At 55.9% G+C, this 12,874-nt stretch overlaps 1 protein-coding gene across 1 annotated transcript in view; it reads left to right on the top strand.

Moving 5' to 3' along the window:
- Positions 1-12,874, top strand: part of PREX1 (phosphatidylinositol-3,4,5-trisphosphate dependent Rac exchange factor 1) — a 176,392-nt gene that overhangs the window by 136,853 nt on the left and 26,665 nt on the right. The window contains exons 15-18 of the mRNA XM_043884896.1: positions 3,901-3,973; positions 8,301-8,443; positions 9,936-10,028; positions 10,995-11,143. Coding sequence (XP_043740831.1) covers positions 3,901-3,973; positions 8,301-8,443; positions 9,936-10,028; positions 10,995-11,143 — 458 coding nt within the window. The remainder of the gene's footprint in view (positions 1-3,900; positions 3,974-8,300; positions 8,444-9,935; positions 10,029-10,994; positions 11,144-12,874) is intronic.

The raw sequence follows: 12,874 nt of genomic DNA, 5'->3' as shown, positions 1-12,874 counted from the left end.
GATATCACATCCATATAGACCTATGGCCAAAGGCAGGCAGCAGGGACAGGTGAAGAGAGCTTTCTCACTCTGTTTATTGGGGGAGGAAACTTCCTCTGGTCCTGTCCCTTCCCAAATAGTCTTCCTCTTGGTCTCATGGCCAGGTGGGTCCCACATAATACCCATAAACCACTCCCTGGGGAAGACGACAAGGATGGCTGAGGGTGGCTTAGAATTCCTCAGAATTCATTCCTTGAGGCTCCCTACCAACTCCTTGGATGAATCAGAGTTCTTTTAGCTCTGAGAATGAGGGAGGTACTAGTCCTTTGATTGACAAGCTACATATTGCATCAGTTCTGTTCTCTGTGTATTATCTCATTTAATCTTCAGAAGAACAGTTGCTATCCCCATTTTACTGATGAAGGAACTGAGGCTCAGGTTTTATAACTTGCCTCAGGACACACAGAAATGGGGTACCCCTATAAGACTGTGCGTGTGTGTGACGGGGGCTTTCACGGTGCCTTGATAGTCATAATAATAGAGATAGTAGTAATACTGCCTCTATTGATTATAACCTGTACTTGGAATCTGAGCAGGGAACACCACTGAGGGGTGGCAGAGGCCTTGGAAAGTCAAGAGCAAATCCAGGGATTAAAAAAATACAGATGAGGACCTGAAGCTTGGAGAGGTGAAGGAGTTGCCCACGGTCACGGCTTGGCCAAGCAGGGGTTTGAATGCGGGGACACCAGCTTCAGATTTGCCGTCTTCCCCTCTCTGCTCGCGATTTTTGGTCTGTGTCGCCTGGGCTCCAGGACGCCCTAGGCTGCGGCCGTCAGAAGGAGAGTGAGGGGCCGGGGGTGGGACAGGAGAGAGCAGGTCAGGCCAGGAGCCAGGTGCTGCGGGGAGGCTGGTGTCTGCTGGCTTCTGTGCCGGCTCTGCAGAGATGTGCCCGAGTGCCCTCCACGCTGACCCCACGGCCAGGCAGATGGTGATGCTGGCCGAGGCGGGGGTTCCAGTGCCCGGGGGTTGGGGCGGCGGGGCTTGGATGGGAGCAGGCAAAGGGCAGTCTGTCAGCTCAAGGCACCAGCAAAAGAAACAGGATAAACAAGGACAGGGCAGGGGCCCTGGCCACAACCCTGGGCAGCTCTCCTCCCCTCTTGGAGCCTCAGTTTCCCTATTTGTAACTTGGAGGGCAGACCCGGCTGTAAGAGGATTCCATTCTCAAGCTGTGACCTTGGGCCAGTGCCACGTCTGTTGGTCCCTCAAAGTCTTCATCTGCCAAACGAGGTTAATAAGAGCAGTTGCTCCTGGGTTGACCCTCAAGGCCGTTAGTGTGGCTGGAGCCCCCCCAGCCAGGGGGCTGGTGGGCCATTCAGGGGGCAGGGGGATGCAGGTGGAGAGGTTTATTACACTGTGGGGAGAAAATGGGGGCTTGTGACTTTCGATTTCCTCACGGCTGGCGGGATGTGGGTGGGGGCTTACTCTTCAGGTGGGGGGGCGCATGCAGGGCTGGTGTATTTCACTCCTGACTGGAGGATCCTGCTGCTGTTGGGATCTTTGGAGCTGCCCTGTGGGTTACCCCAGGGCCCTCTGGGGAGAAGAGGGGAGGGGATGGGCTGGGAGCCCAGGTTGTGAGAGCTTCAGAGAGCCAGGTGGGCTCCAGAAGTCAGCCCGCCCCCCGCCCCCCTCCACGTTCGGGCCTGCCCGCCTCCTGGGCCCCTCACAGCGGGAGGCTGTGGCTGTGGATGTGGCCTTTGGGATGGATGGCAGCCCCCCGCCCCTGGCGGGGCTCAGAGCCTGCCGGCCCTCGAACCGCCAGCCCCAGGTCCCACAGGACAGGTTTGTCATCCATGAGTCAGCCTGGGGCAGCAAAACACGAGGCCAGCGGCTGCCCCAGGCTCTGCTCTGGGGCCTGCAGCTCTGAATTCATTTCTCCTTTAGCCCAGCCATTCCGCTGCTGGCCGGGGGCTCTGAGGGTGGGTGGGATACACCCCAAGTGCAGGCCGTTGGCCTGGCTGTGTCAGGCAGTTGTTTAAATGAGAGGCCGTAGGCCCTGTGACCCTCTGAATGGAGGCGAAGCTCGTTGACCTGGCTACAAGCTCCTGAATGAGTTAGTCCTTGCTCACCACGTCTTTATCCAATCAGCAGGCATTTAGCAAGCACCCACGGTGTGCCAGGCTCTGTTCTAAGCCCTTCGCATTCAGCAGGGAACGGGCGCTTTCCTTGTGGAGCACCCTGTCCTCGCTGGCCGTGCTGGCTTCTGTGCTGCAGACTCCGTCCACCTCTGGACCTCCGTCCCTGCTCTTTCCTTTGCCTGTCACTCCCCCCATGCACGCACAATTCGCATACTTTGCCTGGATATACTGAGATCGTTTGGGTTGCAAGAAGCAAAAATAGAATCTGGTTAACTTAAGGAATATAAAAAAGAGACAGTGAATTCCTGGGAAGGCCGTGGAGCACCCACAGAGTCAGTAGAGACCCTGGAGCCAGTCCTTAAAAGGAACCGGCACCAGGAAACTCCCAGCTCCTCAGGAGCAGGTGCGATGGGGCACTGTCTCCAGGGCACGCTCTCAGGCAGGATTGGCTCCAGCTGCTCCCTGACCTTGGGTTCCTCTGCTCAGGGGTCATGTTCTGGGCAGGGAGGCTTTGCACTGGCCTTGCCTGGACCCCGTGCCCTAAACCTGGCCAGGGGTTGGCGGTAGCAAGCCTGGAGGGACCTTCCCCTCAAGGCATCATTCCATAAGGGAGAGTTGGCCCTGGAGGCAGGCCCAGCAGGAGCCCAGTACACTGGCCACACCCGTTCATTCTGCAGTTTCAGGTTGGATGTCACTTCCTCCAGGAAGTCTGAAATGAGCCAGACCCCCAATTTAGGAGTATTTTCAGTTAGGAGAACAGAAAACGCAACTGAACACTGGCCTGAGCAAATAACATGCTGCACATCAGTAGCACCTCATATCAAGAACCTTCTGTCCTTTGCTCTGTCATCCTCAGCAGTCTGCCACCTTGATCATGACATGGCCTGCAGTCCCTGCATCACTTCCTCATGTAACTTTATCCCAGGCAGGGAGGGGTGCTATTGCTTTTCCCTTTTATTAGGGAGGAAGATATTTTCCAGGATTGCCTGGTAGGCTTCCCCAGATGTCTTATTGGCTAGAGCCAGGTCAATTAGGAGTTGAACTTGATTTCTTAATATCAGAGAGCCAACTACAGAGGCTGAAACCAATTACGGGTTTGTTTTTCTTTAGTACAAGAGAAGGCTGGAGGTTGGTGAGACAGAGTTGCTGGGACAATCTCATGATATCTTTGAGGACCGCCCTCTCCCTTTCTGCTCTGCTCTGCTTTGTATGTTTCTATTTTCCAGACCACATTGTGATATAAGATGGCTGCAGGAGCTCCAGCCATCACATCTGTGTTCCAGGCAGGCAGGAGGAAGAGATACAAAGGGCCAGGGGCACAGTGTTTTTCCAGAGTTCCCTGTCAGTGATTTCTGCTTGTGTTTCATTGGCCACCACTGGCTATAGTGGAGGCTGGGATCTGAGGTTATCTAGATAGATGCACTGCCATCTGTATCAGTGTGGGTTTCAGTACCAGGGCCGGATGGGGTGGGGGAGGGTTGTTGCTGGGCAACCAACAGTGTCTGCCACATAAAATCTCCATTTCTCTTTTTGCGGTATTTATCACATGATACTCCATGCATTTGTTACATTTACATAATTAACATACAATTAAATATTTTTCTGGTTTGGGAGTTGTAAATAACGATCACAGACATGGTTGGGGGTACCGCAGTAGATAAGACAGAGGCACATCCCTGCTATCGTGGAGTCTGCTTTCCTGGGGTAGCAGTGGGCTCTTTCTCCACCTGGCTCAGCCCCTTGGGCCAGGTCCACCTAACACCTTCCCCTTCTCGTTCTGTTCCAGGGTGATTGCCAGACACGTGAGGAGGCGGTGGCGCTTGGCGTGGGGCTGTGTAATAATGGCTTCATGCATCACGGTAATCCAGCCCTCCCCTCAGCCCAGCCTCCCCAGGGGGTGGGGGTCTGTCCTGAGACGGAATTGCTGGCAGGGACCCTGGTCCCTGCTGCACGTTTCAGTGAGGGGAAACAGGCCCAGAGACAGCAAGTGGTAGGCCGGCCGGCTGCCCAGCAAGGCAGTGGGCGTGGATGCCGGGTCTGTGGGCCTATGGACTGCTGTGGCTTTGGGCCGGCTCGTGAACTCCCCTCCTCCTCCATCCCCAGTTCTGCACTGATGCAGAGACCACTGATGTGGGGACCGAGGTGTCTGGTAAAATCCATGGGCTTCCCAAGCCTTTACTTCTGGGTGGGAGATGGCCTCCCAGGGTCGGTAGTGAGGCTGGGTGAGGTGGGCCTGGTCCATGGGCCTCCTGGGAGGGGAGGAGAGGGGTCCGCGGGGACAGAGGATGGCCGGGCTGTGAGTGTGAGAGGGAGGAAGCTAGGCGGGGCCTTGCCCCTCAGACACGTCCCTCTTCCTCCCGCAGGGAGAAGTGTGTCGGAGGGGAGGTGGGTGGACGGTGTGAGATGGTCCTGGGGAGGGAGAAATGGTTCCACTGACACCGCTTTAAGATAACAGAGAGATTATACCCTGGGCCCGGCCTCTCCTAAGAACTCTGCATGTAGTGATTAGTTTAATCCTTGTGCTGGTCCTTTGATGTTGGTATGGAAAACATGCCTGTGTGTAAACGAGGGCCAGAAGCCCAGGCAGTTAGGACACTTGCATAAGGAGGGGCTGGGATCTGGACCCAGGCAGGGTGGTGTTACAGGCCTCCAGTGAGCTCTGGTCCCGAGGGAGCCCCCAAGTTCCCACTTTTTTAGGATGAGTGGACTTTTAACCCCGCCCCCCCAGGAGAGATTCTTTCTCTGGCCTCCAGAACAACCTCAGGGCCTTGTCATGTGCAGTGTTTCCCTCGTCCAGGGGCCCCTCCCTCCCTGCCTCGTCCCCTGACTGGTCAGTGTTTCTGCTCAGTTCTGAGGCCCCCGACCAGCTCGGAGAGGTCCTCTCCTGCCTCCCGCTCTGGACCAGCTCAGATTCACTTTTTTTCCCGGGACTGTTCTGTCCCCGTGAGGCTGAGTCCACACGTCCCCTCTGTCTTTGATCATCCATAGCCTTTTGCCTGTGGGCACCATTCGAGGCTCTGGGGACCAGAGGTGAACAAGAAAGACAAGTCCTGTCCTCGCGTCATGCGCGAGAGTCACGCAACCGTGAAATAAGCTGAAGCCACGCTGGGAGGAGGAGCGGCGGAAATCCTCCCAACGTCTGCTCTGTGCACCCCTCAGAGGTCGGCAGACTCTGCCTGTAGACGGCCAGGCAGTAAACGTCTTAGTTCTTGCAGGCCGCACGGTCTCTGCCACAGCCCAGCTCTGCCCCTGTGGTCTGAGAGCGGCTACAGGGCATGCGTAAACACGTGGGCGTGACGTTTAGCCAATAAAACTTTATTTAGAAAAGCAAGCTGGGGGCCACAGCTTTCTACACTTGGTCCAGGAGCTGGATTTGGTGTCCCTTTGCCCCGTGAGGTGAAAGGCCATCCGGTTTGCCCTCTGCCTTGGAGCCAGCAGGCCTGGTTCTGGGCCCGACTCAGCTTGCTGACAGCAAAGCCCTCTCCTCTCAGCCTCAGTTTCCCCATCTTTCCCTCCCCGTATGAGCTCAGCATTCTGACAGCTCTGGGTGGTTGGGGCCCACTCCACAGCTGAGAGGGGCAGGTCGGGCCCAGCCAGGGCAGCCCGGGTCATTCTCAAAACCCAGACTGTTCCCTGCAGGGATCTCTCTGAGCCCCATCCCTCTCTCCCATCAGCTGGGCAGAACCTCTCATTTGTGGGTGAGAGTAATTAGGGGTCCACCCCAGCGGCTATTTCAGGAAGGCGGCTGTCTGAGGACCTTCTGCTGGGGTGACCCAGGGCAGCGCCGACACCCTCGGGGGCGCTCGGGTAGAGAAATTGCAGGGTGCCGCCCTTGGTCCCCTCTGCCTGCCACGAGCTCCAGACCAGGCTAAAAGAGGAAAGGGCCAATCCTAGGGTGGCGGCTGCTGCAAAATGCAGGTTAGGGTGGCGGGTGGAGGGCGTGGTGGGGCCTGCCTGGCGCCTCTCAGGGTGTCTGACCTGGGCTCGTGGGACCCTGGGGTGTCCCCGGGGAGAGACCCAGAGGCAGTGGTCCAGCCCCCTTGCTGTAGGGGCAGACAGGGAAACTGAGGCTCATGGTTTAATCTTTGCAGCCGCTCGGGGACATTGGTTGTTATCCCTACAGATGAGGAAACTGAGGCTCAGAGAGGCTAAACGGCCTTGAGGTTGGGGGCGGGGGGAACTGACCAAGGCTTTCAGCGATGGTCTGTGCCCGCGTCTCACGAAGCCTGGCCAGTGGCCTTGGCTGGATGCTGGGAGTGGTCGGCCCTCACCTGGCCGAGCTCCTGGACTCCGGGATTCCAGCTGTTTCCCCAGATATTTCAGTTGAGACCTAAGACACAACACGGTGCTCCTCCTCCCTCTCCCGGAGTCCTGTAGCCTCGTGTTTACAGTGGAGGGGGAGCCAGCCGGCCTCCTGGGGCCTGGCTCCCAGCTCTGGGGAAAGCAGCAATTTGAGCGTCTGTTCTCTCCAAGGAGGTAATAGAGGTGGCCTGCGAGCCATGCTCACAAACAGCTAGCTGTCCCGGGAGGGGAAGGAGGCAGAAAGGAAGGCTTCTTGATGCTTTTCGTGTCCTCACAGGCCTTCAGGGAGGCCTGAAACTAAGGCAGCTGCTTGTCCTTTCCCGGGCCCACTGACCTCAGACGACTGCCTCGACCTCTGCCCCTTATGGAATTTGTCCCTGTGCCCATCTGTCAGGCCAGGCTGGGCAGTATGATGAAGAGGAGGAGCCTGGGCTCTGTGACCTTGGGCAGTTTATTTAGCGCCTCTGGGCCTTAGTCTTCCTGTCTTTAAAAGGGGTGCAGCAGGTCCTCCTTTGTCTGCGGAGTAAATGAACTTGAGCCTATATTACGGGTGTGCTCTGTACTAGAAGGTATTTAGTTAAATTGTAATCCACAGGGACCACATCACATGCTGATTGTTATCAGGTTTTTTTTTTTTTTTCTGTTTTTGTTTTAATATTTTTCGGTCACACAGCATAGGGGATCTTAGTTCCCTGACCAGTGATCAAACTCACATCCCCTGCAGGGGAAGTGCAGAGTCTTAACCACTGGACCGCCAGGGAAGCCCCTGTTACTGGTTCTTTTTACTCACTTTCCTGCCTAGTCTTAGAGGTCTGAAGACTTTTTCTGTAAGGACCCGGATAGTACATGTCTCAGGTTTTGTGGACCATACAGTCTTCTGCAATTATTTAACTTTGTCATTGTGACCCCAGAGCAGCCCCAGACAATATATAAATAAATGGTGTGACTGTGTTCCAATAAAACTTTATTTATAAAAAGTGGGAGTGAGCCACATTTGGCCCACAGTGACTGAGTGTACCATTTCCTGGCCTAAAGTGTCTCACTGTGGTCTGTTTCTGATTATTAGTGAGGGTGAGTTCCTTTCCATGTACTTGGCACTTACATTCTCTTAGGTTTTCCCATTTGTTAATTACTTATTTATATCCTTTACCCATTTATCTATGAGTTTCCCAGCTTTCTCTGGTTGATTTGCTGGAGTTTCCCGAGATTTCTCCTTTGTTGATTTTAGACCATACGGTTAATTTTGAATCTGTGGCCTGCCTATGGCCTTGCTATTGAATGGAAGTCCTTAATTTTATCATATTGCTTTTGGGGGGGTCTTGTATATGAACTCCTTTTCTGTTTTAAGACAAAGACACTTGCCTGCATTTCGTTTGGTGAGCTTTAGTTTTCCTGTTCTTATTTAGGTCTTTGATTCAACAGGAGTTTATTGTTATATATGGTGTGAGGTAGGGATCTGATTTTATTTTTTCCTGTAAGTGAATCAGTTTTCCCCGTACCATCTATGGAATACTCCACGTGGTTGTTCGTCATCCATCATATGCTAAGTTCCCATAAAACAGTGTCTTCTTATGTGATAGCTATTCTCTTCCACTGGTTCTTTATTTCTGCTGTGATTCCGCAGCTTTGTACCTTACATGGCTTTGTAACATGCCTTTATATAAGCAGGTGGGATGAGTTCAGAATTTCCACGAGAGTCAGAAAGCCAGGCTTTTATGTGAACTATCCTAACATGTTAGTTTTGGCACAGGACTTTACTTACTAGAACACCATGCTGGCCAACCCAAGCTTGTCCAGGGGCTGGTCCTGGCCCATGCCTGCCAGTCGTCAGATACCGCTGCGGGCTCCCCGTGTGGGCCTGACCCCGTTTCTGTGGGTTTGCAGTGCTGGAGAAGAGTGAGTTCAAGGACGAGTCCCAGTATTTCCGCTTCCACGCGGACGAGGAGATGGAGGGAACCAGCAGCAAGAACAAACAGCTGCGCAATGACTTCAAGCTGGTGGAGAACATCCTGGCCAAGCGCCTGCTGGTAGGAGCAGAGCCGAGCTCGCTGCGTCTTCCTTCCCAGGCCTGGGCAGCCTTCAGGCTGTGGCTGGGGAAGTTGGGCTCACCCTGGGGCGCCCAGAAGTAAGGGGGGATTTTAGGCGGTGGCTGGCAACACCGCCCAGACGCCAGGCCACTTTCCTGGCCAGGCCACCCTCCTGACAGAGGGGACGGGGCTCACTGGGCTCCCTTTCTTTGTCTTTCCCCCTCCTCTTGTCCACCCCACCCCCAGCCTAGTCTTTGCACAGAGGATGGCCTCCTGAAATGACCCCTCTCACACCAAAGCCTTGGGTCTTCTGGGCCGGCGCCCTTGTTCAGTTGCTGTGACTGGCCTTGCAGTTAAGGCAGGACATTTACCAGCCTGGTCAGGTGTTTTACCAGCCTCGCCCACCACATCCTGTTCCTGTGCCTCCTGGTGGGCTGCAGCCTCCACCTTGAGGCCTGGCCCACAGCAGGCAACCGGGAGAGAGGCTCAGAGAGCTTGGGTCTCTTAGCATAAGCCAGAGTTGGGGCTGAAGCCTGCCCAATGTGCAGGGCTCTGTGCACGTCCGTTTCTCCTGCCACAGAGCCCTCAAGCGCTCCACACCACACTTAGGACAAAACCTTCCTGCCTCTTTTTCTTCCTCTCCTGTGTTCTCCCCTTCCTCGCCCCACGTAGCCCAGCCACTCAGATCTTCCGTCTTACCCTCCAGTACTCTGGGGCCTGACTCAGGGCCCTGGCACCTGCTGTGCCCTCTGCCGGGAGCACTTTTCTCCACTCTTTATAAACTTCTGTCCCTCATTCCATTCAGATCTCAGCGCAGATATCCCCTCCCCTGGCCCTGCTTCTGTGCCGCGTTCTATCCCTTTAAGTGCTTTATTTTAATTCAAAGTACATACACCCCAGCACTACATTCTGTATTTCTTTGTTTGCCGTCTGTCTCTCCCACTAGACAGACAGCTCCATGAGGGCAGAAACCATTTGTCTTGTTTGGTGATGTCTCCAGAACAGTGAAGTACCTGGCCCATATAATAGGCAGCAGCTCAGCAAAATATGTATTGAGCAAATAAATGCATTTCCCTATATCCCCACCACCACAGATCCCCGAAACCTCTGCGATGGGGAGGGACGGCTCCTCCCTAAACCCCCTTCCTGTCCCTAAGTTCTTGGTGGCAGGACACTTCGGGGTCTGATTTATTTCATTAAGCCAGTAAGTTGTTATTGAGCATCTGCAGTATGACCGCAGCTGGGGAGACAGTGGAGCATAATAAATAAGGAGGCTCTGTCCTCAGGCTGGGAGGAGGAAAGGGGAGACAGGCCAAGAAAGCTAAATGAATACGTGGTCACCCCACTCCCAGCCTCACCCTGAGCAGATCTGGGACAGGAGGAGTCGGCCGGGTCCTGGTCCCCTCCAATCCGCCCCCTCGTGGGGGCCAAGCTGGGGCAGGCTCCAGGCCCCCCTCCCTGTCTCACCACCTCTCCTGCCTCGAACCCCCAGATCCTGCCCCAGGAGGAAGACTACGGCTTCGACATCGAGGAGAAGAACAAGGCTGTGGTGGTGAAGTCGGTCCAGAGGGGCTCGCTGGCAGAGGTGAGGCGGCTCAGAGGGGCCCTCCTGGCCCCCCGGACTGCGTGCAGACAGGAGAGTGGGGCACCCCTCCTCCAGCTCAGAAAGCCCTGGAATGGCAGTGGTTCCTCCTTGCTCCTTGCCCTCCTGGGGAAACTGAGTCCGGGTCTCTGGGAACTAGTGATGGAGCCCCCCGGGGCCAGGTTGCCCTCCCAGTGTGTACCACCAGCTCCCCCTGCTGGCCCTGTGGGAGCCAAATGCAAAAAAACCACCCGGGGCTCTGAATCAGCTGATTATAGAAAAACTAATGGTCACCCGCCTGAGTAGGGCAGGTTTGTTTTGCTGTTCCGAGATGGATACGAGGTCTGGAGGAGGGAGGTCAAGGCTTCAGCCCCAGGGCCTCTTAGCTGTGAGATAGGGGGGTGTGCAGACGGCTGGGAGAGAGGCGCTGGCCACTTTTTCCAGGGGGCTCTGCTTGCTTCCTTGTAGCGATCAGCAAGGCATTTGGCTGTGTAGTAGCCGCAGGCTGGGCTTGACAGTGGCCGGAGCCGCGGGGCTGCGGTTTCCTTATGATGTAAGCAGTTTAGAAGGAGGTGGTTATAAGTCTTGGTTCAGGGTTGACATCTCTCCACCTTTGCTGGCCAAGGCCTCGTGGTCACAAGGTGGCCACCCCAGGTCGATGTCTCGTGTCCTTGCAGAGCCGGGCAGGAAGCAGGGGCGGGCTGGGAGCTTCTTCTCAGGGAAAATGTCTTTGCTGTTAGGGGGCCTCCCCTCACAGCTCGTTGGCCGACATGGGTCTCGCCAGCCCGCCTCACTGCACAGAGGGCAGCGGGGTTGCCCTGGAGGCGGGGGGCAGGGGGGTGTCTCACTCGGGTCCTACTTGGTCCCTGGGGCTGGTGACTCTGAACCCCTGAATTGAGCGGCTCCTTAGTGAGAAGGAGAGGGGGTCAGTTACCTGCTATGCTGGTCTCCCTCGCCGCCCCCGCCCAGATGGCCGGCCTGCAGGTGGGGAGGAAGATCTACTCCATCAACGAGGACCTGGTGTTCCTGCGGCCCTTGGCTGAGGTGGAGTCCATCCTGAACCAGTCTTTCTGCTCCCGCCGCCCGCTGCGTCTCCTAGTAGCCACCAAGGCCAAAGAGTGAGTGTCCCCAGGGGCGGGGTGTCTGGTGGCCTTCCTCTCAGGATGAGGAGTTGCCCGGGTCCCGGGGGGATGGTGGTGGTGGGGTGCCTGGCTGACCCGGGTCCCTGCAGCTGGGGGGTCCTTCTGCAGGCACGTGACAAGGTGCTGCTGGCTCCGTTCAGTCGACAGGAGCTGACCGGGCGCCTGCTGTGTGCCCGCTGGTGTTTCAGGCTCTGGGGACCCAGGCCCGTCTGTGTAGATCCATTTCTGCCCCCGCAGAACTCGGTCTGATTGGAGGCTAGAGCAGGAGACGCACAAAATCAAAGCAGAAAAGGGAGAGACGTACCAGGAGGTAGTGAGTGTGGACCGATATATTGGGTTGGCCATAAACCATTCGGGTTTTTGCATCACATCTTATAGGAAAATCCGGACGACCATTTTGGCCAACCCACTGTAAAGCTGGGACAGGAGAGGGGCTGTGTGGAGGAGTGGTGGTCAGGGAGATGCCCCTGAGGACGGAGGTGAAGACCTGAAGGGGGTGAGGGCGGGGGTCGGGGGACATCTGGAGGAGGGGGGTTCCCGGCAGAGGAAACAGCGAGGGCCCCCCAGGTGGCACTGGGGCTGGTGCGTTTCAGCAACAGTGAGGAAGCTGATGGGGCTGGAACAGGGTGGGCACTGAGATCGGTCAGACAGTAGAGGCCAGGCCCTGTGGGACCTGTGTCCACAGTAAGGACCGTGGAGCTACCGGAAGGTTCTGAGCAGAGGGGCGGCGTGATCTGACGTGGGGTCCCGCAGCATCTCCCTGGCTGCAGGTGGAGACTAGATTGTCAGGGCGGGGCGGAAGCCGGAAGTGTGGAGAGGAGGCTGCTGGCCGGCCCCGCCCAGCCGCGGTGGGCGTGGTGAAAAGTGGTCGGGTACTAGATATAGGCACCGGGAGGAGCGTTTTCTATTTTAAATCCTGCGCATTTGCTTTTCGCTTCTCCCTTCTATTTAGGGCAGATAGATGCTCCTGGTTTTCTGTTGACGGGAGTGATAGAAAGTTTTAAATAGGATTCTTTCAGTTAAAAGGCTTGTCAGTTTCGGGGACACGATTGATGGTTTGGTTGGTATGTAGAAGTGGGAGAAATCACCATGGTGGAACATGCCAGCTTCAAGTTCCAGAAATACCTGGGGTTTGAGAACAGGCTCCCAAGATGGCTTTTTATGGCAGGTAGGGACGATCCAAGGCCTAATGTGGGAGACATACCTTAGACAGGGAAGCTGATGGCTACGTTGAAGCCCCTGGATTAATAATGACTCTGGACACGGGCTGCCCACTCTGCCCTGGTGATCCACCCATAGAGTGGCTGGGTCGTCTGGGCTTTTAAATCATGATCTCTGGGGGATACGTGGACATTTTTTTAGAGTCAGCACCCAGATGTGCTGGGGGTCACTTGTCAATCTCCAAGTCAGTGATTATTGAATAAAATATATACACTGGCCAAGATGCCGGCCTGGTGGCCACGAGGCCTCTTCTCACGCAGAGGATGACAGAGAAGGGTTAGGAGTGTGCATGGACGGACTTTCCGAGGGCGGGTTGGCTGGTTCCAGTGAATCACAGAGCCTGTTCTGTGCGCTCTGGTTGAGCGAGGTTTCTCTGTGCATTTGGAAAGTCTGGTGCTGCTGCTGTCTGGGGCTGGATTTCCCAAAAGCCCGGGAGGCAGGGGCTCCCCCGGTGGCCCCCTGGGCTGCCTTTCGGGAGTGACCGCT

The sequence above is a fragment of the Cervus elaphus genome, chromosome 23 (assembly GCF_910594005.1).
Source record: "Cervus elaphus chromosome 23, mCerEla1.1, whole genome shotgun sequence".
NCBI classification, from domain to species: domain Eukaryota; kingdom Metazoa; phylum Chordata; class Mammalia; order Artiodactyla; family Cervidae; genus Cervus; species Cervus elaphus.
The sequence above is the reverse complement of the archived record's forward strand: the minus strand, read 5'-3'. Positions and strand labels throughout refer to the sequence as shown.